The following is a 24430-nucleotide window of genomic DNA, read 5'->3' as shown; positions in this document are numbered from 1 at the left end:
AGCTGTTGGCGGCCTGGCTTGGCAACCATCTTCCCTGCCGTTCTGAGGCGTTGTCTCTCTCCTTCAGGGAAACACATACCAAGTGAGGGCCAGCGGTGGAAAGGGATACAGAGAGGGATAAAGTGAGCATCTTGTCCGCTGGTGTTCTGTCCCAGCTTTTGCAAACTTCTAGGCTTTGACCATTCTTAACCTTGAGGTTCTTGTGACCCTGGGGCCTGTGGTCTTACGAGCTTGACGCTGAGCCTGCAGGGTGTATGTTCTTGCATGGAAGGCTGGCGTGCAGGAGCAAGAGGACAGTTGGAATTTGGTATGCTGTCGTGGCATGGTATCCTACAGAAGGATGCTAAAGGATGGGAAAGCTTTCTTTGCTAACCAGAGGGAATTACTTGTAGCTGGGAGGGCGAAGGGGCTCTGCCTTCCAGCTCACCTTTAGTGGACTGGCTCTACACTCAGAAGATAGCAAGCGAAAGCAAGAAGCTCAAAGCCACCACAGCATCACTTCTCCCCCCCACCCTGCCTTCTCTGTCTCAGCTCATGATATTTGCTTTAAGATAGGATCTCACTATGTAGCCCCAGCTGGCCTTAAATTCACAGAAATCCTCCTGCCTCAGTCTCTTGGGTGCTGGGGTGACAGATGACATTCACCATGACTCTTTAAAAAATGAAATAAAATAAAAATCAACCAAACAAACAAAAACAAACGGACTGTAACTGTGACCACCGGGAGACCCTCGGGTCTCTTTGTTTCAGTGACCTAATGTGAGCATCTTCCATTGAGCTTTTTGCCAATACCAGCACCAAGCCTTCTTTTTTTTTTTTTAATACCATCCCATGTAGCCCAGGCTGGCATTCGGTTCGCTATGCAGAGGAGGGTGACTTTCCATTTCTAATCCTCCTGCCTCACCTCCCAAGTTCTGAAAATGGCAGCTGCGTCCCACCACACCCAGCTGTAGGAGGTGCCAGGGGTAGAACCCGGGGCTTCATGCACACTAGGCCCTCTGCCAACTGGGCTACATCCCCAGCCCCAAATCAGGCATCTTACCGGTGCCCAGCACTCTGTTCACATAGGAAGAAAAGACACATACCAAAAGCAGGAACTGATGTTCCACACACCACGCAAGTTCATTCATTGATTCCACAGATGTGTACTGAGACCTGCCACAACCAGGAGCTGTGATTACTGTAGTGGGCATTAGAAGCCACGATCACCGTCCAAGGAAAGAACCAGCATCCTCCCAGATTCCTTTGTCCTTCGTACCCCATTGCCCACATACTTAATTAGTATAATGATAATAATAATAATAATAATAATAATAATAATAATACATAGCATAACATAAAACTCACAACTTCTAGGGGCAGAAGAGATGGCTCAGTCATTAAGCACTGTCTGCTGTAGAGGACCTGGATTCACTTCTTACCACCCACTCAGCAACTCACAACCCTCTGTAGCTCCAGTTCCAGGGAATATGACACTCTCTCCTGACCTCTGCAGGTACTAGACGTGCACCCGATACACATACATCCGTGCGAACAAAACACTCATACACATACACAAAATAAAATAGATAAAACTTTTTAAAACAAGCAACCACCTCTTTAAATGCCCAGTTTCCCAGTATTAAATGCAGACCCCACCACCGCCAGCATCCATCCCCAGAACCCGTGTTATCTCTCCGACTGATGCTCTGCACACAGACAAGTGATCCTTCTGCCTCTGCCTCCTGGGTAGCAAGAACGACAGATGGCATTCCTGCACTTGGCATCCGTCTTGTTTACTTAGTTGTGTGGTTTTTATTTTTGTTTTGTTTATGAAGTCTCCTATATCGAAGGCCAAATTCATTATGTAGCCTGAAGATAATCTTGAACTTTCGATCCTCCTGCCTCCACCTTCTGAGGGCTCAAGGATCACATGTGTATGCTGCAATGCCCAGTTGTATGGGGTGCTATGGCTGGAACCCGGGGCCTCATGCATATTAGACAAGTCCTCTACCAACTGAGCTACGGCCCCAACCCGATCCCTGCCTTTCTCATACTGCCCGTACGATGATCCTGCATGCCTTTTTTGAAGCTCGAAAGTTTTTCCGAGTGAGGCAAGCATGTGATTGTCAAATTACTAACACCATAGAAAGGCATGAGAATTGTCAACAGTGCTTCTGTAGCTGCCTCGGCGTTTTGAGCCCCATGGGTAGCAGTTGACTCCCTCTGGAGGAACATTTCATTTCTTTGCCTGGCCGGTGTCCAGGGTTCATTTCGAATGGAGCAGACTGCTCCCCAGACTGTCTGCTGTGTGACTGAAGGCAGCCTGGGCACCAGTCACCATGTCGCATTGGCTAGCTAGCTGCAGGTTGCTAGGCCTAGCGGGGTGGGGCAAGGGACTGCTCTCCAGGCCTTGCGCTTCAAGCCACTGCGACTTCATGCATGGGCATGAAGGGTGGAGGAGTGCCTTGGGCTGATTTTACCAGAGTTACCTCATCGTTCTATCAGGCTAGCCCTTAGCTCTCTAGATCCCCATGACTCAGGCCCACAGGCCTTATAAGGCCATGGGCACCTTTGCCTTTGACTAACTAGTTCTGCTCTTCTGTCTTGGCTGCGGTTGGACACACATATAAGAAATAACAGATGGACTCATTCTGTTTGTCTTTTTCTTTTTTTCTTTCTTTTTTTTTTACATTGATTTATTTGTGTGTGTTGGGGGTGCACTTGACCTCCTGGTCATTTTACCTCCTGCACTTCCCAAGTGCTGGGGTTATAAGCATGCCCTGTGCCTGGGGAAATGTGTTTATTATAGAGAAGGCAGCTGGAGCCCTGGGATGCTAGGTTGTTGCAGTTCTGGGATGCTGGCATTCTAGATGGGATGCGGGATGCTGGGACCCTGAGATTAGGCCGGATGTGCCCTCCCATCCTTGCTTTCATTCCTTCTCTTCCTCCTTCACTTACATCACCACCAGCATCCTCTGAGCATACACTGTTCTTACAGAACTAAAGTCATGACACCGGGATGGGGTAGGGAGGGGCGTGACCTTCCCAGGCCATCTCTAGATGCTTCGGTATGAAATAGGGTCTAGCCCGGACAGGTCAGTGCATGGACAAACCCAGCTCATCAGAAACAGGTAACTTCTTTTCTCCATCCTGATTGACCAGCAGCTTGGAAGAGTCCCAAGAGCCACCCCTTGTCTCTGCTCTCTACGGATTCAGGGACCGCTCACCGTTCAATTGGGCCGCTAAGAGAGATCAGCCTTCAGTTCTCCATAAGTGGACTCAAGGCTTTCCCACTTAGGGGACATACTTCTTGTGGTCAATCCTTCCTCTCCGCCTGTGGAGCTCCCTCCTTCTACTGGGAAAGGCTGTGCGTTCAGGCACGGAACAGCTGAGGCTGTCTCTGCCGTGCTCTGGGTCCCAGAGAGAGAGGAGGGGAGTCTTGGCACCTGATGCAATGTCTGGCAAGGCACAGCCCCTTATCATAGCTTCGTTCTCAGTGTCCTGACAACTGGGACCCCTCCAAAAGGATGGAAGCAGGGCTGACTGGACTGCAATCCATCGGGGTCTCAGTGGAAGAGCCTGGCTGGAAGCCATCCATGTGGGGAACCAGTTCTCCAGTGAGGCGGTTTGCCAAATCATGGGAGAGGCCGGAGCAGAAAGACCCCTGAGGAGAGTGGGGAAGCTGGTGCCCTACTTGGCAATGCTTGCCCACCCAGCTGCCTCCCTCCCTTTCTGACCCAACATTTGCCATGGGGCTTTCCCACCCTCCCCCTCACGAGCACACAGCTGTTGGACGCTTAGATAAAGGCTCCCAGGAGATGAGAATTCGAGGATGAAGGCTGACGTTTTGCCCTTGGTCCGCCTACCCCACATCCTAGCACACACCCGCCGCAGATGTCCAGTCTGTTCTCTCCCGCATGCTTCACTCACGCGTGGAACTAGCGAGCATTCTCCTTTCTCTCGGAACTGCCTATAGACACAGAATGCCTGAGCATCTTGCGCCGGGCTGAGTATTGTTGGAAGGGCATCCATCCATCCCTTCACTCATGTCTCCCACTTAACAACTTCCGCTGGGGTGACACTGGGCTGCTGACCACCCCTCAGAAAAAATAATTTCAGGACAAGTCTGTGTGGGACAGAACTAGGTTTATTACGGAGAGGTGAGAAACCATGTGAGTGCACACATGAAGTCTAAGCATGGACAGGTTCAGCGTTGTTTCAACAACTAGTGAGACTTCGTGGCTTTATGCTATAGTGTCCAAAAGATGTGGTATTCTTTTCTTCTTTTCCTTTCTTTTTCTTTTTTTCCTCCACATTCTTCCTCCTCCTCTTTCTTCTTGTGGTTTTTCGAGACAGGGTTTCTCTGTGTAGCCTTGGCTATCCTGGAACTAGCTCTGTAAGTCAGTCTGGCCTTGAACTCAGCCACTTGCCTCTGCCTCCCAAGTTCTGGTTTAAAGGCCTGTGCCACCAAGCCTGGAGGTTTTATTTTTTTTTTTTTTTTGGTTTGTTCTTTTTTTTTATTTTAAGGAATTTTCTTTTGTAAATGAAATGGAATTGTAAGGCATTCCTGCGGTGCGTTGCTCGGGTCTGTGGTGGGTGGGAGTGCGGATAAGGTCGTAGAAGCCTTCAGCCCTGTGTTTCTAAACAAATGTAGCATGTTTGTTGTTTAAAATTTCTCATTTGAGATATCTTAGAAAAACGAGTCCTGAACGTGTCGCAATTTTTACTGATTTTGTCAGTTGTGTGAATGAGAAACCTAAACTTGATTCCCATGGGAGAGGGGCTTCTTCCACTTTCTACACTGCCTAGGCCTTCCCAGGTGGCGAGAAGCGGGAAGGGTTGGGGCTGGATGATGCCCACAGAGGCTGGGAGTGAGATGTGGCTCCCATCCTTAAGGCCTTGGAGGACTTGTGTTCTACTCTGGAGGGTTTTCAGCAGCTAGAGACACCCGCGTACTGGGCTAGGTGTTCTAGATGCTCCCCACTTCTCGGTTGTGCCCACTGAGATTGAATTCAGGTGCTCGTAGGCGCCCCCTTGTGTTAGAGGAGAGAAGAGTTTGGGAGAGGAATATGTACAGGAACCGGAACGAGAAGACATAGACTTTTTTTTGCTCATGGTCCAGAAGAAAGGAGTGAGATGCTGAAATGGGGCTGCCATTGCTTAAGGAGAAACTAAAGAGTGAAGGAAGAGTGTACCCAGGCCATCCCAGAGGACGCTTCAACGGAGAATGGCCAGAGGGCAGGAGAGGAATAGAGATAGGCTGGAGGGAGGGGCAGGCAGTGAAGCCTCCAGGATGAAATGCAGCAAGGGTCACCCTCACACTGGAGGTGACAGAGGACCCTCCCAGGATGTTATTTAAGGGGAAAAGGTCATCGCAGAAGGAGACGCAAAGGCCAGGGGAAGGTATGAGGCAGGAGGATGACACTCTTGAGAACCATGTGGCTGATTGGCATGAGTGGTGAATGAGGATGGGTCCCAGCCGATATCCACCGCCATCTCCCAGACGGGAAGCCTGGGTGCTGCTCCTTCAGGTGGCTCCCAATATAGCAAGGGTCCAGCATACAATGGCCTTCACCAAATGGAAGTTGCTATGGAGGAACTCGGCACTCCGTCCTCTCTTACTGTCTCTGTTTGCATCCAGCAGGCAGAGAGCTGTCCATCTGGGTAGAGGGTACTGTCCTATCATGAGCTGTGCCCAGGCTGAGCTGGGCTGGGCGTGGGATCCTGGCAGCTTTCACCACTGTCCATTACACGCTGGAGGGGTGACTTGTAATGGTGCTTTGCCAAGGAGACTTGAGAGATGAGCGCTATGGAGTAGGAGATGCTGGAGGAGGCAACCCAGACTTACAGCCACATAAGGGACACAGGACCCCAATGTGTTTATCTGCCCTAGAAGGGAGGGAGCATAAAATTTTATCCATGTTACCACCCTGCAGGGCAAGCTCTGCCTGAGCCTTTGCTGAGTGAGTCCCTATCTGGGCCCCCTCCCTCCCCTTCGGGACCCTGTGAACTTCTGGCTTTGGGGTCCTCTCACCTAACCCCCCAAACCTACATCCTTCCCTCTCCCCAGCTACCTGGCCCTTGGGCTTCCAGTGCTACACAGGAATGGGAAGGACTGCCACTCTATTCACTTCTGCTCAGTTGTGCCTTCCTTCTTCCTGGCAGTGCCCGGAAGCTCCCAGGAACACTGTGCTGCCGTGAGGGTGGAAGAGTTGGCCCAGCGACTCCAAAATAGAAAAGGGCCCTGGAAACAGGGGAGAGAAGAAGCTAGAAGCTTGCCCTCAGAGCAGCCCAACCCCCAGACCTGACTGTTTCTGCTTGTGCCCGGGATCGAACCTGAGACTCCAGCATGCTAAGCGCTTTGTCCCTGGGCTTCATTCCTTGTCCTCTTTTCCCTTTTTGTTTTTGAAGTGCAGTCTTACTAAGTTGCCGGGACCGGCTTTGAACTTGCAACCCTCTCGCCTCTACCAGCTGAGTAGCTAGGATTGCAGATTTATGGCCCTCGGGTCCAGTCAACCCACAAATCCTGCCGAAGGTACTAGATTCCGGAGTGAAAAGATAGCTGGGTCATGCCCCCGGTTCATCTCCTTTATATGAGCACTTACCGTAAGTGCTCTGCCACTGAGCCACAAGCCTCAGCTCCTTTGGGCCTCTTTGTGCGACCCAGAGACTCTTGAAAACACAAGACCTACAAGCTAGCCCAGCACAGCATACTGTGGTTTTTTTTGTAACTAAAGGTAACTTTTGATCCTCCTGCCTCCAGCTCCTGGATGCTGGGATTACAGGTCACCACCTTCTGGTTTTATGCATTGTTGGGACTCGAAAACCCAGGCCTTTGTGTTATGTAAACACTGGACCAACCAAGCCACAGCCATGTGTTGTGCTTTCGTGTGACAGGTAGCTCAGCAGGCTAGTTTACACTAGTATCACAGCACGTGGCACTGGTAGCTGCGATGTCATTAACTGATCAGGATTCTGAAGCTCCATGGCTCCGTTATAACTGTGGGGACCAGTGGCTTAAATTCTCCTTTATCTAAATATCCTGTGTGGTGCTTACTGTGCAAGCCTTTCACCTCTGTGGGCAACAGAGAAACTCAGGGAAACAGGGTAGATAAAAGGGTTTGCCATTCATTCGTTCATTCACTCATAATACTCATTATGTAGGTGACTGACCCAGCAGAACTCTGTAACTCAAACTAGCATTGAATTAAAAAAAGTAGTCCTTCCTCAGTTTCCTAGGTTTTCAAGTCTGTACTATCACATCCTGGCTCCTTGTTAAGGTTTTGGGCGTCTTATTGCTGTCTTGTTTTTAAGGGAAAATAAACAATGTTTATTGGATAGAGTATCAACTGCTGGAAGCTGTGCTTTTTGTTTACCGTGGGCTTTTTTTTAAAAGATTTATTTTATGTGTGAGCATTCTGCCTGCTTGTATGTCTGTTCACCATATCCATACAGTGGCCATGGAGGCAAAGAGGACATCAGATCCCTTGGAACTGGAGTTGTAGATGGCTGTGAACTGCCATACGGGTGCTGGGAACTGAACCTGTGTCCTCTGCAAGAGCATGGAGTGTTCTTAATCATTGAACCACGTCTCCAGTCCCCGTTTTTGGTGTGTGTTTGTTTGGAGGCAGAAACAAAAGGCTGGTTTCAAATGCACTGTGCAGCTGAAGCAGGCCTTGAACTCTTAATCTTCTTGCCTTCCCTCCAGAGTGCTGGCCTCTGACCTTTAAATGTAACCTATTAAAGAAATCCCCACCAGATGTGGTGGCATACACCTTTAATCCCAGCTCTTAGTAGGTTGGGGCAGGTGGATAAAGAGGTGCAGACCAGCCTCTTATAGAGGGCCTTTTTAATAGAAAAGGGAATATAGCCCTGAGTACCTGTCTCTCCACAGGATGAGGGTATCCCCACCTGAAGAGGACAAGTTGGGTGCCAAGCCATGGCCCTGAGCTGAGTGCCATCTGCCAACCTGAGGAGATCCATGGCACCGCCTGTCCCCATGGAGAAAGGACTCACTTTGCCCCAGGACTTTGTACACAGTCTGAAGATCCGGGGCAAATATGCCTTGTTTCTGGCATTTGTGCTCATAGTTTTTGTCTTCATTGAAAAGGAAAACAAAATCATATCCAGGTAAGAAACTCAACCACAGGTCTTCTTTATCGAGGTGAGGGGCCTGATGACAGAGGTGACACTGGGGTTTTCAGGGGACCAAGAAGTTTATCCCTTCTACCAGCCCCTCCTGTGTCTTAGGCTGAGATCATGTGTTCGGTAGCGAGAGTTGGGCAGCCTAGGCTGGCACCACCCCACCTATGGTCCTTTCCCAGCTGCAAGGGCTTAGGTGAAACACTTCACTTGGGTGAGGTAGTTCTCTTTAGTCTGTGACTAGGGATGCCACCTTGTGGAGACAGTCATGCAAAAATGTAATCACGTTTTGCCCGGGGCCTGGCCACATAGCTGATGTTTGGCCTTTGCTATTATGGCCTACTTTTTTATTCTAGCACTGAGGCTCCCTTTAGCAGCCTATCCCCTCCTCAAGTCTTGATGTCATGAGTGAAGGTGAGCCCATGGGAAGCAAGTTTCTGCTAGGGTCACTCTGGTGGGTAGAACCACCCTGGACAACTGGCAGTGCATTTCTGTGTGAGGTGAACCTGCTAGACACAGAACCATTTCTTAGTCCTGATCTCCCAGATTCAAAGCCCTGCAGAACAGCCTCAGCGAAGGAGGGGTAGGGTAAGGACTGGAGATGAATCAGCTCATGCCTGCTGCATGTCTTAACTCTCCTGAAGCTGCTACTGACTTGCACCAGACAAGCAAGAAGCGTCAGAGGGGAAAGTGCCCGAGTTCTTTAGTGAAAGTGGGCCCATATGTAGCCGTCATGAACTTGCTTTGCTTCCCGACTGAGTCACCCCTGGGTTTATGCCAAAGAAACCACACTCAATCCTTAGCCTCTAGGCATGCTCTGGAGAGACCCAGCTAAAACTGTTTAGGCTAGTACAGGGGCTGGCCTCCCAAATCAGTCACAGACCTTGTCCCTTTACTCCTGCTCAGGGTCTCGGACAAGCTGAAGCAGATCCCTCAATTTGTGGCGGATGCCAACAGCACCGACCCAACCCTGCTTTTATCAGAAAACGCATCTCTCTTGTCCCTGAGCGAGTTGGATTCTGACTTCTCCCAGCTGCAGAGGCGCCTGCACAATCTCAGCCTGCAGCTGGGCGTGGAGCCAGCGATGGAGGCCCAGGGGCAGGAGCCTGCGGCAGAGAAACCATCCCACCAAGCTGCAGCAGGGCACCGGCGCCACGTGCTCCTCATGGCCACCACCCGCACCGGCTCCTCATTCGTGGGCGAGTTCTTCAACCAGCAGGGCAATATCTTCTACCTCTTCGAGCCACTGTGGCACATCGAGCGCACCGTGTCCTTCCAGCCGGGAGGCGCCAGCGCGGCGGGCTCAGCACTCGTCTACCGCGATGTCCTCAAGCAACTGTTGCTGTGCGACCTGTACGTGCTGGAGCCCTTCATCAGCCCGCCTCCGGAGGACCACTTGACTCAGTTCCTCTTCCGCCGGGGATCCAGCCGCTCGCTCTGCGAGGATCCAGTGTGCACACCCTTCGTCAAGAAGGTCTTCGAGAAATACCACTGCAGGAACCGTCGCTGCGGGCCACTCAATGTGACCTTGGCGGCTGAAGCCTGCCGCAGTAAGGACCACATGGCCCTCAAGGCTGTGCGCATCCGTCAGCTGGAGTTCCTGCAGCCACTGGCAGAGGATCCGAGGCTGGACCTGCGAGTCATCCAGCTGGTGCGCGACCCCCGGGCCGTGCTGGCCTCACGCATGGTGGCTTTCGCGGGCAAGTACGAGAGCTGGAAGAAGTGGCTGACAGAGGGGCAGGACCCGCTAAGCGAGGATGAAGTGCAGCGGTTGCGGGGCAACTGTGAGAGCATCCGCCTGTCAGCCGAGCTGGGTTTGCGGCAGCCAGCCTGGTTACGTGGGCGCTACATGCTAGTGCGCTATGAGGACGTCGCACGCAGGCCACTGCAAAAGGCCAGAGAGATGTATGGCTTCGCCGGCATCCCCTTGACCCCGCAGGTGGAGGACTGGATCCAGAAGAACACCCAAGCGGCCCGTGACAGCAGCGACGTCTACTCGACTCAGAAGAACTCCTCTGAGCAGTTTGAGAAGTGGCGCTTTAGCATGCCCTTCAAGTTGGCGCAGGTGGTGCAGGCTGCCTGCGGCCCGGCCATGCACCTCTTTGGCTACAAGTTGGCCAGGGATGCCGCCTCGCTCACTAACCGCTCCATCAGCCTGCTGGAGGAGCGGGGCACCTTCTGGGTCACGTAGTGAGGGATGCCTGGGACCCTGGGAATCCCTTCTCATGAAATGCTGACCCTGCTTCCCCCATACCCAGCCTGGCAGTGAAACACAGCCCTGGCAGAGAGTCAGAATGGGGAACGGTGATGGGGGTATAGGCCCTGGCTGTAGCTGCAGGCCTTCGGCCAACTAGTTTTCCCAGCCCAGCCGCAGCTAGGACTTCAGGGCTTCTCTGAGGACAGCAGTGCCCTGTGTCCTTGGTGGTACTGGTCATTCCCACACACTTTATGACCTGCAGTGTCCTAAGCAGACCCAGGCTGGTCCCTGTGTATGGACACACCTCCCCGGCTCTGCCTCACACTGTCACAGAAACATGCTGCACACAAAGGCCTGTAGGCTGTGTGGGCCAGAGTCCAAATATTTAACAACCAGAAGGGCGTAGGCCCGCTCCACTCACTCAGATCTCCTACTCTATTGAATGTTAACCTTTTCCGCTCTGAGTCAGAAAAGCCTAGGATCTGGCTGAGTCTTTAGAAGAAGGAGGGCGGCCTAGGGTGAGGAAGGGGACATTTGCAGCTCCTGAGGGGACAATGGCTGTTTACCAACTGATACAAAGGGGTTTGATTAGCTGTTCTGGCTACTCAAGAATATCAGCCAAAGTGCATGTAGAGAGAGAGCAAGGCTGGGGGTGTGGCTCAGTGGTAAAGTTCGTGCCTCTCGTGCACAGGGCCCTGGGTTTGATCCCCAGCACCACAAACATAAGGAAAAATAAAACATGTGTACTTTCAGCACAGAGACAAGAAAGCATCATAAACTCTCTCTTTCTCACACACATATACACACACACACACAATCATATGCACATTCACACACTGATATAGAAAAGTGTCCCCATTCTTTTTGCTTGCAGTGTTTGTTTTGTTTTTTGTTTTTGTTTTTCCTGTATCACGTATTTAAACAGGAGCCTTAAGTTACATTTTTAGGGTTATGTGAAGAGGGGGCATAATCAGGGACAGTGATACTTTTTTTTTGCCCTGACTAGAGCTGGAACGGAATGCTGGTCTCTGAATCACCGCTAAGCATCTGGGGTTGCCATGGCTACCTCCTCTGACCCATCCACATGCCACAGCTGGGAGGCAAAATATTTTAGAGATGGCATGACCAGCCTTCACATGACTGCCGTCCAAAGGCTCCATCCTGATCACTCCTCAGGAGCACGCCCATTTTTGAAGACTGCCTGAGGCCTAATCAGCAGGCCTAGCTTTGGTCCCTGAAAGCAAAAGACAGCTCATAGGTCTACTATTTCCAGCCAGCACCTTCTAGAGCCAGCCAAAGTTCAGAGTGCTCCACAGGAAGAAGCCACACCAGGACTCAGCTTCCCTGAGCAGCAGCCTGCCAGTTCCCTCCTAGCTGACAGAGGTCAGCCCTCGGGTTGCCATGGTTACAGCTAGTGTCTAAAAGGAATGTCTACTTTAGGGTTCTGGGAAAGAGGAATGCTCAACTCAAGATGAGTAGGTATTTTATTTGGGTTTTTTAAGTTATTTATGGCTTGTTTCTGTTTTTGTTTTAAGGCTGTTAGGGGGCTTTGTTTCTGTAGGAGCATTCCTCCATGCTTATTGAGGCTGATACTGGCAGGGAACACTTGGTTCCTGGTAAAGGTTAAACCAGAAGGAGGGGACTTCCCCTAGGAGGAGCAGAGCCACTCAGCGCCCCCTAGGGGCCTACATGCATGTCTGTGTGAACTCCGTGTAGAATGACTCTCAGAAGCTGCCATTGGGCCCTAGGTGGGTAGCCCAGCTTCTATAGTGTATATCTATTGTGTACGTCGCCCTGGTTTCAGTTCCATGCACCACACTAGCTAGGTATGTTGGCACATGCCTGTAACCCCAGCACTCAGGAAGTAGAGGTTGGCAGCCAAAAGTTCAAGGTGCAGCTCCATATCGATTTCGAGGTCAGACTCTGCAAGGAAAAAAATTAAAACCCCAGCCTAGCATCTCTGAGCATCCAGAGAAGCCTGTACCCTTGCTCCAGAATGGATTTTTTGAAAATCTCTTAAAAGCCCCAACATGTGGCCGAGGGAAGGAGATGGGGGGAGGCGGGTTCAGAGGCCTTTGACTGAGCGGCTAGGTGTCCCAAGGCAGAAGCTCTTCCCTCCCTGTATAAGTGGAGGCACAGAACTCAGGCTAGCCTCGGAACTTCCACAGTGGGGGTTGGTTACCACTCTGCTATTTCTGGACAACTGCTACAGCTGGCACCGTCAAAGCCCAGGACTGAGCTTGTGTGAGTCATGCAGACACCAAACGTGTAGTCGTGTGGAAGCAGGCATGGCTAGTACCGATGTGGGGAAGGGACAATGGCGGCACAGTCTCCATTTTGTAGGGTTTGTGACCTTCCTGCTCAGTTGCTGGGTCCCAAACAGCCGGTCTCTACTATAGGTTTTGATCATCTAAGAGCAAGTGCGTAGAAGCCTGGCTCCTGCTTGAGGTCAAAGGGACATCGGCTCTTGGTACTCGATGGGGACATGATGTTGTGGGCATGCTCAGGGGTCCTCTCTCCATGCCCCCCATGCAGAGCACATTCCCTTCTCAGCACATGGGAAGTGGGAGGGGCTGAGCTGAGAGTTTCCTTCCCTCTCCCTGTCCCAGGGGCCAAGGCATCCGTGTCTCAGCTCCCTGAGGACAGATGCCCACAGTGGACCTTTGGGACATCTCAGGACGTTGACAATCCTGTGTGCACTGCAAGTTGACTTTATTTATTTCGTGGAAAGAAGAGACAGTGTTATTTGCCGGGACTGAAAATTGTACCCTAATCAAGAAGTACCAATAATAATAGTAACATTAATAATAGGAACAATTCGCATGCCGCACACACATTAGGACACCCGAGGACCATGCAGAAGATGAGACAGGACCAGCTCATGGAAGCCCAGGATGATAAAGAGGTTCTGTAGGTCTCTTATTGTTCAGAAGTACAATACGAGGGCCCTCTGCTGTATTGCCTTTGCTCAGCTGTCTGCAGCAACAGAACAACTCAGGCAGGTGGATGGGTGGGTGGACATAGCCATGAAACATCCCCTGAGGCTCAGCCATCCAGGGGAAACCCTCAGTTTTGGAGAAGGACAATGTAGAGAAAACTATCTCTTTGGGTGCTGTGCTAGAATCACACTTAGGGGCTCTTAGCATAGCACTAGATGGAGAAATGGCCTTGTTGGTGGGATGTGACAACTGCTGATCTAACCCCAAAGATCAAAGGGCATCCAGGTGGCCTATCGCAGTGACTCTTATCATTGCTGGTGTCTGGCCCATGGTGGAAGATGCACCCATTCTCTAGCCAGAGGGGAGGGTAGGAGGAGTTGGGAGTAGCAGATGGCTTGATTCCCATGCCCCCAAATCCCTTGGTCCTCTTCCACACTAGAGTCTGCTTCAGTCGACCAGGGGCTTGTCCATTGAGAGGTGCTGGACTCTGGAGGGCAGGAGCATCCCCAAGGCAGTCTCTTGTTAGTCCCACCACAAAAGTAGAGAGATGGTTCTCAGACGTGGGGGAGGGGGGTAGAGACTTCCAAGAAGCCACATGGGTCCTCCCAACTTGAACTTCACTAACCTGGGGGCCTGGAGCTGATGTATTGTTTGTGAAGATCCTGGCTCAGCGAGACGCGAGGAGGCAGTGAGTTCCCGGAGCATAGCCACATCCCCTCCCAACTCCAAACATTCTCTGAAACAGTGAGACCATGCCTTACCTCAAAAGTACGAGGCAGAGCCTGTAACTTCCAGTGTCTTAATACCTGGCAGCAGCGGTGGCACACACCTTTAATCCCAGCACTCGGGAGGCAGAGGCTATTTGTGAGTTCTGGTCTACAAGAGCTAATTCCAGGACAGGTTCCAAAGCTACAGAGAAACCCTGTCTCGAAAAACAAAACAAAAACAAAACAAAAAGGTGTCAAGATCCTTTGACCTGTGCCCTTGTCACTGTGTGGGTACAGACTCCTTACGTATTCCTGAAGATAGAGATACGGTGTTCCTTTACCGTGGCCTCGCTGTGGGTCAGCTTCTGACCAGGCGAACAGAGCATCCGTGCCACCTGCCTCCACTGTATTTGGGCTTGAACTTTGCCTCCCGTGTGGTCTCCACCTCCCCTGGATATTCTAGTCCCTGTGTCTCACCACCATCCTCCCCTTCCTGGTGGGTCCTACAAATGTTTCCTTTGTGCCAGTTCCTGGACCCAGTGCCCTGCCTTGTGGCTACATGGTACAGGACATGTCTGTATGGTCATGGCATGTGCATGTGTGCTCAGGAGTACATACATGTGTGTGTAGGGGGATACATCCTGTTCTGCCTCCGGTGCGGCCGCACACAGCCCCAGCCTCTCTGTCACCGACCCGAATGTTCTCATTGTGGCCGCAGATAATCTTCCAAAGCCCGGTTCTATTGCTCTCGTCTGAGTGCTGATAACTGTGTTCAGAGTCTGCTTCATGGACTAGAATGTGAAACCTTTCTCCTGGTGGCTTGCCTGCCTGACTTATTTAATTAAAAATGAACATGCAGTAAATTCTGTCACGATCCTTTGCTTTTGTTCTCAGCAGTAATTGAGCCATAAAAATGAACAGAAGAAACACCATTCGAGGCGGTGAGGAACATGTGACTTACACCGTGACCCTTTCCCACCCACTCCCAAGTGCCAGAAGCCCACGAGGAACGTGGGTGAATATAGGTGTCAGGGCCTGAAGAATGTTATTTATGATCCCGGGATGGCAGGTTTCGTGAGCCTGCTCGGTGGCGCCAGATGGAATCATGATGTCTGAGACACTCAGATGTTACGGGGCAGGGACAGGGACATTGACCCACTGTCAGAGGACCTGGTGACAAGGTCCAGCTTTGTCACAGTCTGGCCTTGGACTTACCTCACCTGGGTTCACTTTCTCTTGGGGGTGAAATGTGTAACTGCCCACAAACATTGTCACCCAAAGCCGTGTTAGGAAATTAAAAGTCAGTTAAAGGGTGGCTCTTTTTGCATGCCAAGATACTGCTAAACCCGCAACAGCCCCGTGAGAAGAGAAAGGCTAAGAACCCTTTCTGCTGAGCAGTGTCGTGGAGTCCCTTCAAGATGCAGCTGTGTTTCTCTGCCAATCGTGGCCTTGGCGTGAACTAGATTCCAGCCCTGTATCAGTCAGTTTCCTGTTACTAGAACACACACAGCTAAGGAAGTTGGCTTATAAAGTGAAAAGGTTTGTGTGGGTTCAGGGTTGGGGACATTTTAGTCCATGGGCCAAACCATTACGTCGTGGCCAGGACGTGAAAATCAAAGAAGAGGAAAGGGCGGGGGCGCACTGTCCCTTTCAGGTGCATTCTCAGAGACCCGAGGACCTCCCACTGGGCCCCACCACTTCTTCCCACCCCCACATGCCAAGTAATGACTGTAACTCTGGGCATCTGAGAGCACTCTGGATGCAAAGGATAGGAAGCCCTCTTGTCGCCTAAGATGCTTCAGGATGAGACGGATGTTTCCCCAGGGAGAAGGGAAGGTTCGTGTTGGGTCACAGGGAGACCAACCTGGGGTGGGGGCTGGGGTCTAGGAGCTAGGGGGCAGCTGGGCAGAGGTGAAAAAGCTGAACCCTGAGGGCAGAGGCTCCAGAAGTGGAGAAATGGCAGCAGCGAGGCACAGCGCGGACTGATGGGAACTCCCTGCCTCCTAAAACTCATGTCCAGTCACAGTATTTTCCCTGGTCCCAGTCTTGGTAAATGGAAGCATTTCCATCCTAGCCTTCAATATTCCAGCCTGCGCCATCACACCCATCACGAATGATCCCCTTTTCAATACGGTGGGCACTGACCCATCTGATCTGGGCTGGGCTTCCTGCCACAAATGACCCCGACAGAAATAAATTGGTTTAATCACAGAGTAAAGAGGTCTGGACACCCACCCACCACCTTCTGCCACCAGCACAGCCGGAAGCCTCTTTCTGGTCCCTACCCCACCGTCTCCTTCCTCTCACCCCATTCAGGGCTCTTGACTCTTCTTGCCCTACATCCCAAACCATCAACACAAGACTTGGGTACCATGAGGTCCTGAGATGGTTACCTACAAAGACTGAGGAAGCCGCTGGATCATCTGGGACCTGTCTAGCCTGGAGCCTGAAGCAGCGTGTCCCCAGGTACATTTAGGGTTGTGTCCCAGCTGCTTTTTTTTTTAAAGATTATTTATTTTATTTAAGAGTGCTCTATTAGCCGGGCGGTGGTGGCACACACCTTTAATCCCAGCACTCGGGAGGCAGAGGCAGGCGGATCTCTGTGAGTTCGAGACCAGCCTGGTCTACAAGAGCTAGCTCCAGGACAGGCTCTAAAGCTGCAGAGAAACCCTGTCTCGAAAAAAACAAAAAAAACAAAAAAAACAAAAAAAAAAAAAAAAAAAAAAAAGAGTGCTCTATTGACTTTAGGTCAGAGGAGCGCATCAGATCCCACTATAGATGGCTGTGAGCCACCATGTGGTTGCTGGGAATTGAACACAAGACTTTTAGAAGAGCAGCCAATGCTCTTAATTGCTGAGTCATCTCTCCAGCACACCCCCAGCTGCTCTTGAGAAATTACTGAGTGTGTTAGTTTATCTAAGATGCTGAGAAAGACCTAGTTCCTTTGATCAACATCAAGGATTCCTCCACAGAACTGTGCCTGCTCACACCGCTTTTGGGCTTTTTGAGGTAGCATCTCACATAACCCAGGCTGGCGCTGCATTTGTTGTATGGTTGAGGATGACCTTGAACTTCTGATCCTTCTGTCTTTACTACTGAGTGCAGGGATTTCAGGCATGAACCACCATGTTAGCATATGTGATGTGGGGATCAAACCCAGAACTTCATGCATACTGGGCCCCTATAAAGGAGAGAGGGAGAAGAAGAGGGAGGGAAGAAGGGAGGGAGAAAGAGAGAGAGAGAGAGAGAGAGATCCACTATGTATCCCTAGATGGCTTGAAATTCACTATGTAGACCAAACTGGCTTTGAACTCACAGAGATCTGTTTGCTTCTGCCTCTCTAGTGTTGGAATTAAAGGCATTCATCACCATGCCTGGTCCCTTTTTCTAGCCTAAAAAACCATCAAGGGTGAAATACCCATATGACTTTTTTCCCCCAGTGTTTAAGAGTACTTGCTGCTCTTGCAGAGGACCTGGGTTTGGTCCTCCCTACCTGCTAGTACCCACATCAGGAAGCTCCCAACTTCCTGTAACTCTAGTTCCGGGGGATACAATGCTCTCTTCTGGACCCTGAAGGCATCTTCACGCCTGTGATATATGTACAATAAAAAGGCATGGAAAATCATGTAAATAAATTTTAAAACTACTTTAAGACCCTGGCATTCTCTAGAACAGTTTCTAGGCACCCCAGAGAGAAGCATTAGGACTCAGGGGTACAAAGATGGTGGTGGGGAAGTGGCTGGGGATAAAAAAAACCCCAGGGTCATGTTCAAGGGCCCCACCCATCCTTGTGCCTCATCAAAACCTCGGACAGGGACTGGGGGTATAACTGTGATGGGAGTTGCCGTGAAACACTGTGGGTCAGAGTTCATGACACCTACACCCCTGCCACGTAAAATCTCCTGGCACCCAAACCTCTGGTCCTTGGCTTGTCAATTCCTATGTGTGGGGACCAGTCTAGAGCATGGAGGCTCAGAAGTAGGCTGGGCATAAACATATCAGGGTGCTATTTCAGAGAAAACGGTGTCTGAAATAGCCCTTAAAGGAGCCCTTACTGAAACAGCTGAGCAGGTTACTAACATGGAGGACATTCTCGGGAGTCCTGCTGTCACCACCAGTGACTCCTTTGCTGACCATGGTGTCACAGTGCCTTCTAAGAACAACCAAAGCCTCAGCAGCAGAGGCCTCAGCAAGGGAGAGAGGAAGGGAGGGGGAGGGAAAGAGCGCAGGAGAATGACAGTGGGGGGGTGTTCAGGCTGAAAAGAACACCCCCAAGACAGCCCCAGCCCTTCAAGAGCATTTGTAGACATGTGTACACATGCGTGCATGAATACACACACACACACACACACACACACACACGCAAATGTGCCTATACATATTCACACATATTATACAAATATACACACGGAGTAGGAAAGGCCTGAATGCCTGCCCTGCAGGTAGTTACTGAAAACCACAACCAGGATGTAACACAGAGCCTGTTCTCATTGACACCATTTCTCCTTCAGCTTTTGTAAATGTTCTCTTTCTCTTGACTGGGTGTTGACTTTGAAGCGGTTTCCGGGGGGGGGGGGGGGGGATGCCATCTGTCTCTGTCTCTGTGTGGAGAGGGAAGGATGAACTGGCTTGTCCAGAGCATCTCCCCCTGCACAGCCTTTCTCCCTGCCTTGGTCCTGGAGACCTGCCTGCCAAGAGGCAGGCACCTTCACATTAGGTTCCAATCCCATGGCTTCCTGATTCTGTTGGAAATGGAGGGATGGTTGAGAGAACATATGTCAGGACTTGCCCATGGACGCAGGAATCCCAGAGGGACTGCACCTAATACTTTATTCATTCTCAGGGTCCACTCTGTGCCCAACCAGTCAGGGCAGGGGGTGAATGAATGAATGAATGAGTAACAGAATGGATGAATGGATGTGACAGAGACCAAGAAGTGCTTGGGAGAAGTACCTGTCTTTCTTTCACCGTGATAAAGTGCATGCAATATGAGATTTACATATCATGGTATTCCTGCTGTTCATAATGGACTGTTTTCAACATTGGTTCTAGAACATTGTCACCATCCTTAAAGGAGGTCCCCATTTCCTTGGAACCAAAGCAGGAAGCCACAGGTACAGTCCAGTCCCACAAACCCTGATTGAGAACCTACTGAATGCAAAACCCACACCAGCCTCAGTGACACGGGGGGGGGGGGGCTTCAAGGGCAGCTCACCCGCTCTGTCCTGCTCTCCCCACCGCACAGCTCAGGTGGGCCTGAGGCACAGAAGCAGTGGGAGCTGCTGGCACAGCCAGGGGGTGCCATATGTGACCCCTTAGAGGGCAATGGAAACAGGGATGGTGGACACCTTTCCCCACAAAAATGCTGGCTTCCTTCCCCACCTCCGGCCAGGTCCCCAGTGTAATAATGGTCGATATCACTTGCGCATGATAATTGCGTCTAAGCCTCACCTTACCCTGTGCAGCAGACACCATCCTTGGTCCTATTAGGTATCGTACAGATGAAGCAGCACCACAAAGACAGGTGGAGAGCTCTGCCTAGGTCACCACTCGAGATTCCCTGGTCTCAGCCTACCTTACAGGAAGCCACCTTCTTCACACTGCGCAGCCCATCCAGTACACTAGAGAGGGACTGATAGAAACTTTGACAGGGAGTTTGTTGTTCCCCGTGGGGGATCTCGTTTGTGTAGATGATTATAAATGCAGGTCCTGTTGACATTGGTGGATTTCCCTCATTGGGCAGTCTGATACAGGACATCTCCCATGAACGCATTGGTAGCTCGGGAGCCAGGGGCTGCGCCTCCTCCCCCCTACCCCGGGAGGAAACTGCTTCAAAGTCAACACCCAGTCAAGAAAATTGGGCCCCCACTATGTGTTGAATAATAGGATGGTTAAGTGACTTATGGTTTCCCACATTATGGGTTCCCTGCATAGTAAAATTAGTTTTTAAATACAAAAAAAATTTCAAGATCTTATTTTTTGTTTTGTTTTGTTTGAGACAGATTTTCTATGTGTGTAGTCATGGCTGTCCTGGAACTCACTCTGTAGACCAGGCTGGCCTTGAACTCACGGAGATCCGCCCACCTCTGCCTCCCAAGTGCTAGGATTAAGGCATGCGCGCCACCACCACCCGGCTCAAAGATTTATTTATATGTATGTATATGTGTATGTGTCTGAACAAACGTATGCCTGTAGGTTCCACTGAGGCCAGAAGAGGGCCTTGGATCCCTTGGAGCCGGAGTTATAGGGAGTTGAGAGCCACCTAACTTGGGTATCAGGAACTGAACTCAAGTCCTCTGGAAGAGGAGCAAGTGCTTAGCCACTAAGCCATTGCTCCAGCCCTTGAGACCTTGTTTAAAAGAGAATGAAATATGAGACTCTGTTAGCAAGAGAGCAAAGCTGCATACATTATGGTTTTTGCTGAGGCAGGAGGATCATTACAAATTTGAGGCTATCCTTGCCTCCTTAGTGCGTTCCAAGGCAGTGTGGGCTCTAGAGTGAGACCTGTTTCAAAAGTCATTTGACTTTTTAAGAGGAAACTCCTCTGAAGAGTATAACTCTAGGGCCTGGCTGTCCAGGTTCAAAGCCATCCTTGAGCAGCTAAGACCTCCCAAGGTTTCTGCAGAAATACAAAACAGAGGCAATATTGACTAAGCCCAATAGTCTGATGTGGTGAGAGGAAGCGGCAAAGATGCCCTAACAGAGGTCTTTGCACCACGCTGCCCAGTGACATCCCTTACCGTTTCTCTCTCTATTCTGGCCAATTACCGTTACAGTTACTAACATAATAAACGCAGTTGGGGTGGGCTTTTCCCTACTCCTCTGCCCACTCAGTCTCAAAGAAAGTTGACTGAGGAAGGTCAGAGAATGGGAGCAGCCTCTAGCTGCTTCCTGTCTCCTTCCTGCATCCAAAACGGGGCCAGATCCTGCCCCCCCCCCCAAGTAATGGGATTAAAGGTGTGTACCACCACTGCCCGACTTCTATAGTTAACTAGTGGCTAGCTCTGCCTTCTGATTTCCAGGCAAGGTTTGTTTGTCAGAATACAAACTATTACACAAAAATTGGCCCCACCAGCTCTCCTCTACAAGATTGGCACCCACCTCTGGCTTCCTAGGTTTGGCCCACATCTACCAGCACCTTGGTATCCCAGCTTCTTCTACCTTTCCATAGAGAAGGCTTAGAAGAACAGCCCAGTAAACACTGGCTGACCCCAGCATGAGACTCAGAAGCCAATGCAAATGTGTAACTTCACATTTGATTTGGGAGGAGAGACACTGTAGCAGGAGGGAGATGAGAACAGAAAGGGACTCGGGATAGTTGAGCAGAGAGCCCGTCACTCATGGCAGTGGCCCCTTTTATGGAAGACATCTGGCTCCAATGTGGGGCTGATTTTAATAAATCCAAGACATCTCTCTCAGCTCAACAGACTGAGAAGGAGCCAAGGGGAAGCCTGTGGTGCTGTCACCAAGAACCCTGGGAGGCAAAGAGTTGGATGTGAAAGAGGAGGTGATTCATAACCAAGGGAAGAACTAGCACCCATGTGGTGACATGTGACATGTGTTCAGAAATAGAGATGAGGGCTGCGGACATAGCTCGGTTGATAGAGTGTTTGCCTAGCATGCTTGAAATTCTAGGTCCAGTACCCATCACTCCACAAAGCAGGTGTGGTGGCGTTCACCTCTGACCCCAGCATTTAGGAGGCAGAGGCATGAGGATCTTGGCTACATAGGGAGTTCAAGGACATCCTGGGCTATGTCCCATCTCAAAGAAATATGAAAAGAAAAAGAAAAACAGAAGTAGAGATGGGTAGACTGGGCTAGACACCAGAGATGCCAGGAGTCACCTCTGGTTATAGCACAGGTACACACATGCTGGAAAAGCAGTAGAATCAGAGAGTAGCAGCTGACTTCGCCATCCCGCTGGTTTGACACTGCAGCCATCTGCTTGGGAACATCTGGGTGAGTATAACATTCTAGTGACCCGAGACAGGGCCAAGTAGCTGGCAGGAGCCCCGGGAAGGGCGGAGGGGAAAGCGCTGGACTGAGAACACTGAAGAGAAGTCAACCAAAATGACGCCTTGATTCCTAGAAGTTCCCACGCCATCCACGTCCACCCCTTGTCTATTGCTCCGGGTGAGAGATTAATTCCTCCTAAATCAGCACCAGGAAGGCGCCAAAATCCAAGAAGAGGGTTGGCAGGGCGTGAACATGGTGTGAATGGAGCTGAGATGCTGCTGAGGGCAAAAGCTGGGCTTTGTCAAGGTTTTACAATTGCTGGCAGGGTAGCTTGCCGAGAGGGGGGAGGATAGGGACAGGCATCCAGAGCTGAGCCTGGACAGAGAACAGTGTGGGGATGTTTACAGAATGGCAGCTATGGCCTCGCTCTCCCTTATGTTTGCAAAGCTGTCCAAAGATCATACTGTTCCCCTCAGGGAGTGAGGCTGCTCCCCCTCAGGAGGAGATGAGCTCGGGGCTGCTGAAGAAGATGCCAGAGTCAATGCTTCTCCTTTGACTGCGTCTAAAACCAAGCAAGACCAAGGTGGCTCCATCTGCAAGTCTAGCACTTGGGAAGCAGAGGCAAGGCAGGAGGATCATTGCAAGGTCTGGGATAGCCTGGACTAGCCTATGTACAGAGAGACCCTGTCTAAAAATACAGAAAGAAAAAAAAAACCACCTTTCTGAACTACTCCAGTATTTGCTTACTCACTATTTGTGTGTGTATGTGTGTGTGTGTGTGTGTAGTTGTGTGCACCATGGCATTCGTGTGTACGTCTGAGGATAACTTACAGGAATCAGTTTTTTTCCTTCCACCATGTGGGATGAACTCCTGAGATCAAAACAGTTTGCCAAGCTTGGCAGTGAATGCCTTTAACTCCCGAGTCAGCTTGCTAGCCCTGGCTACATTAGTTTTTTTAATTTAAAATTTTTTTTACTCATTTTATTTTGATTTGCATGGGCATTTTGCCTGTCTGTATGTCTGTGCCACCACAGGTGTGCTTAACGCCCTTGGAGGCCAGTAGAGGGTGTCATATTTCCTAAGACTGGAGTTACAGACAATTGTGAGTTGCCATGTGGATGCTGGGACCCGGGTTTGACACCTGGGTCCTTTGGAAGAGCAGCTGGCACTTATAAGCACTGAACCTTCTCTCCAGCCCTTCCCCCAACCCCACTCCCTGGCTTCATTTTAAAATCTCCCTCTGGCTCTCACACTATCCTATCCCCAGAGGCTTGTTAAACCCCAATTGCTGGACCCATCCCAGCTGTGAGGACTAATATAGCTGGTTCTGACCCAGCAGGTCCGTATTAGCACTGTGAGGACTCACTAATATAGCTGGTTCTACAGATTTGAAACCCATCTCTTCCCCTTATCCTAAGAGAGGGACCCTGGGGGGGGGGGTCTAGAATAGAGTGTGTGGTTTAAGTTGCTTAGAAGTGTCCAGAGAGGAAGATGTAGTAGGTACATGCCCGTGACCCCAATACTTAGAAGGCAAAGGCAGGAGACACACAAGGTCCAGGCTAGCCTGGACTACATCAGGAAAGCTGACTTTTAAAAAGCCAAAGGGGAATAAATAAAAAGAGTATACAGAATGTTCACAGCGACCATTGTTGTTTCAGTGGGGGATACCATGGCTGTGGTAAACCACAACCAAAAGCAGCTTGGGGAGGAAAGGGCTTATTTCACTCACAGCTCCATGTAATAGTTCATCATCAAAAGCAGTGAGGGCAGGGGCTGGAGAGATGGCTCAGAGGTTAAGAACACTGGTTGCTCTTCCAGAGGTCCTGAGTTCAAGTTCCAGCAACCACATGGTGGCTCACAACCATCTATAATACATGAAGGCAAAGCATAGTATCCATACGAAATAAATAAATCTTAAAAAAAAAAAAGCAGTGAGGGCAGGAACTCAAGCAGGGCAGGAACCTGGAAGCAAGAGCTGATGCAGAGGCCATGTTGCTTACTAGCTTGCTCCCTCTGGCTTGCTCAGCCTGCTGTCTTATAGAACCCAGGACCACCAGTCCAGGAATAGCACCACCCACCATGGGTTGGGCCCTCCCCACATCAATCACTAATTAAGAAAATGCTCTACAGCAGGGTGTTATGGAGGCATTTTCTAAACTGAGGTTCCCTTTTCTAAGATGACTTTAGTTTATATCAAGTTGACACAAAACCACCCAGCCCATCTACCAAGGCCTGGGAAGGATAAGGCTGCTGCTTGCCCCAGCATGGAACACAGATGTTCAGTTCTCAGGCAAGTGCTCACTAAAACCCATTATCCTCAACCTGGGCCTGAACTCAGCCCCTTTCCTATGTCAAGAGATCTCTCTCTCTCTCTCTCTCTCTCTCTCTCTCTCTCTCTCTCTCTCTCTCTTTCTCATTGGCCAGCAATCAGCTTTAAGGAGTTCTGAATCCCTGAGTCTTGACTGAGAACTGGAACTGAGCGCTTGTCCCGGCTCTCAGTTCTCAG

At 50.5% G+C, this 24430-nt stretch overlaps 1 protein-coding gene across 1 annotated transcript; it reads left to right on the top strand.

Annotated features, from left to right (window-relative positions):
- Window positions 1-7963: 7963 nt before the first annotated feature.
- Chst3 (carbohydrate sulfotransferase 3) lies at window positions 7964-10315 on the top strand. Its single transcript, XM_038341163.1, has 2 exons — window positions 7964-8112; window positions 9031-10315. The coding sequence occupies exons 1-2, from the start codon at window positions 7964-7966 to the stop codon at window positions 10313-10315; spliced, it is 1434 nt and encodes a 477-aa protein (XP_038197091.1).
- Window positions 10316-24430: the final 14115 nt, after the last annotated feature.

The sequence above is a fragment of the Arvicola amphibius genome, chromosome 9, assembly GCF_903992535.2.
Source record: "Arvicola amphibius chromosome 9, mArvAmp1.2, whole genome shotgun sequence".
Lineage (NCBI taxonomy): Eukaryota > Metazoa > Chordata > Mammalia > Rodentia > Cricetidae > Arvicola > Arvicola amphibius.
Note: the sequence above shows the minus strand (reverse complement) of the source record. Positions and strands in the feature narration are given on the sequence as shown.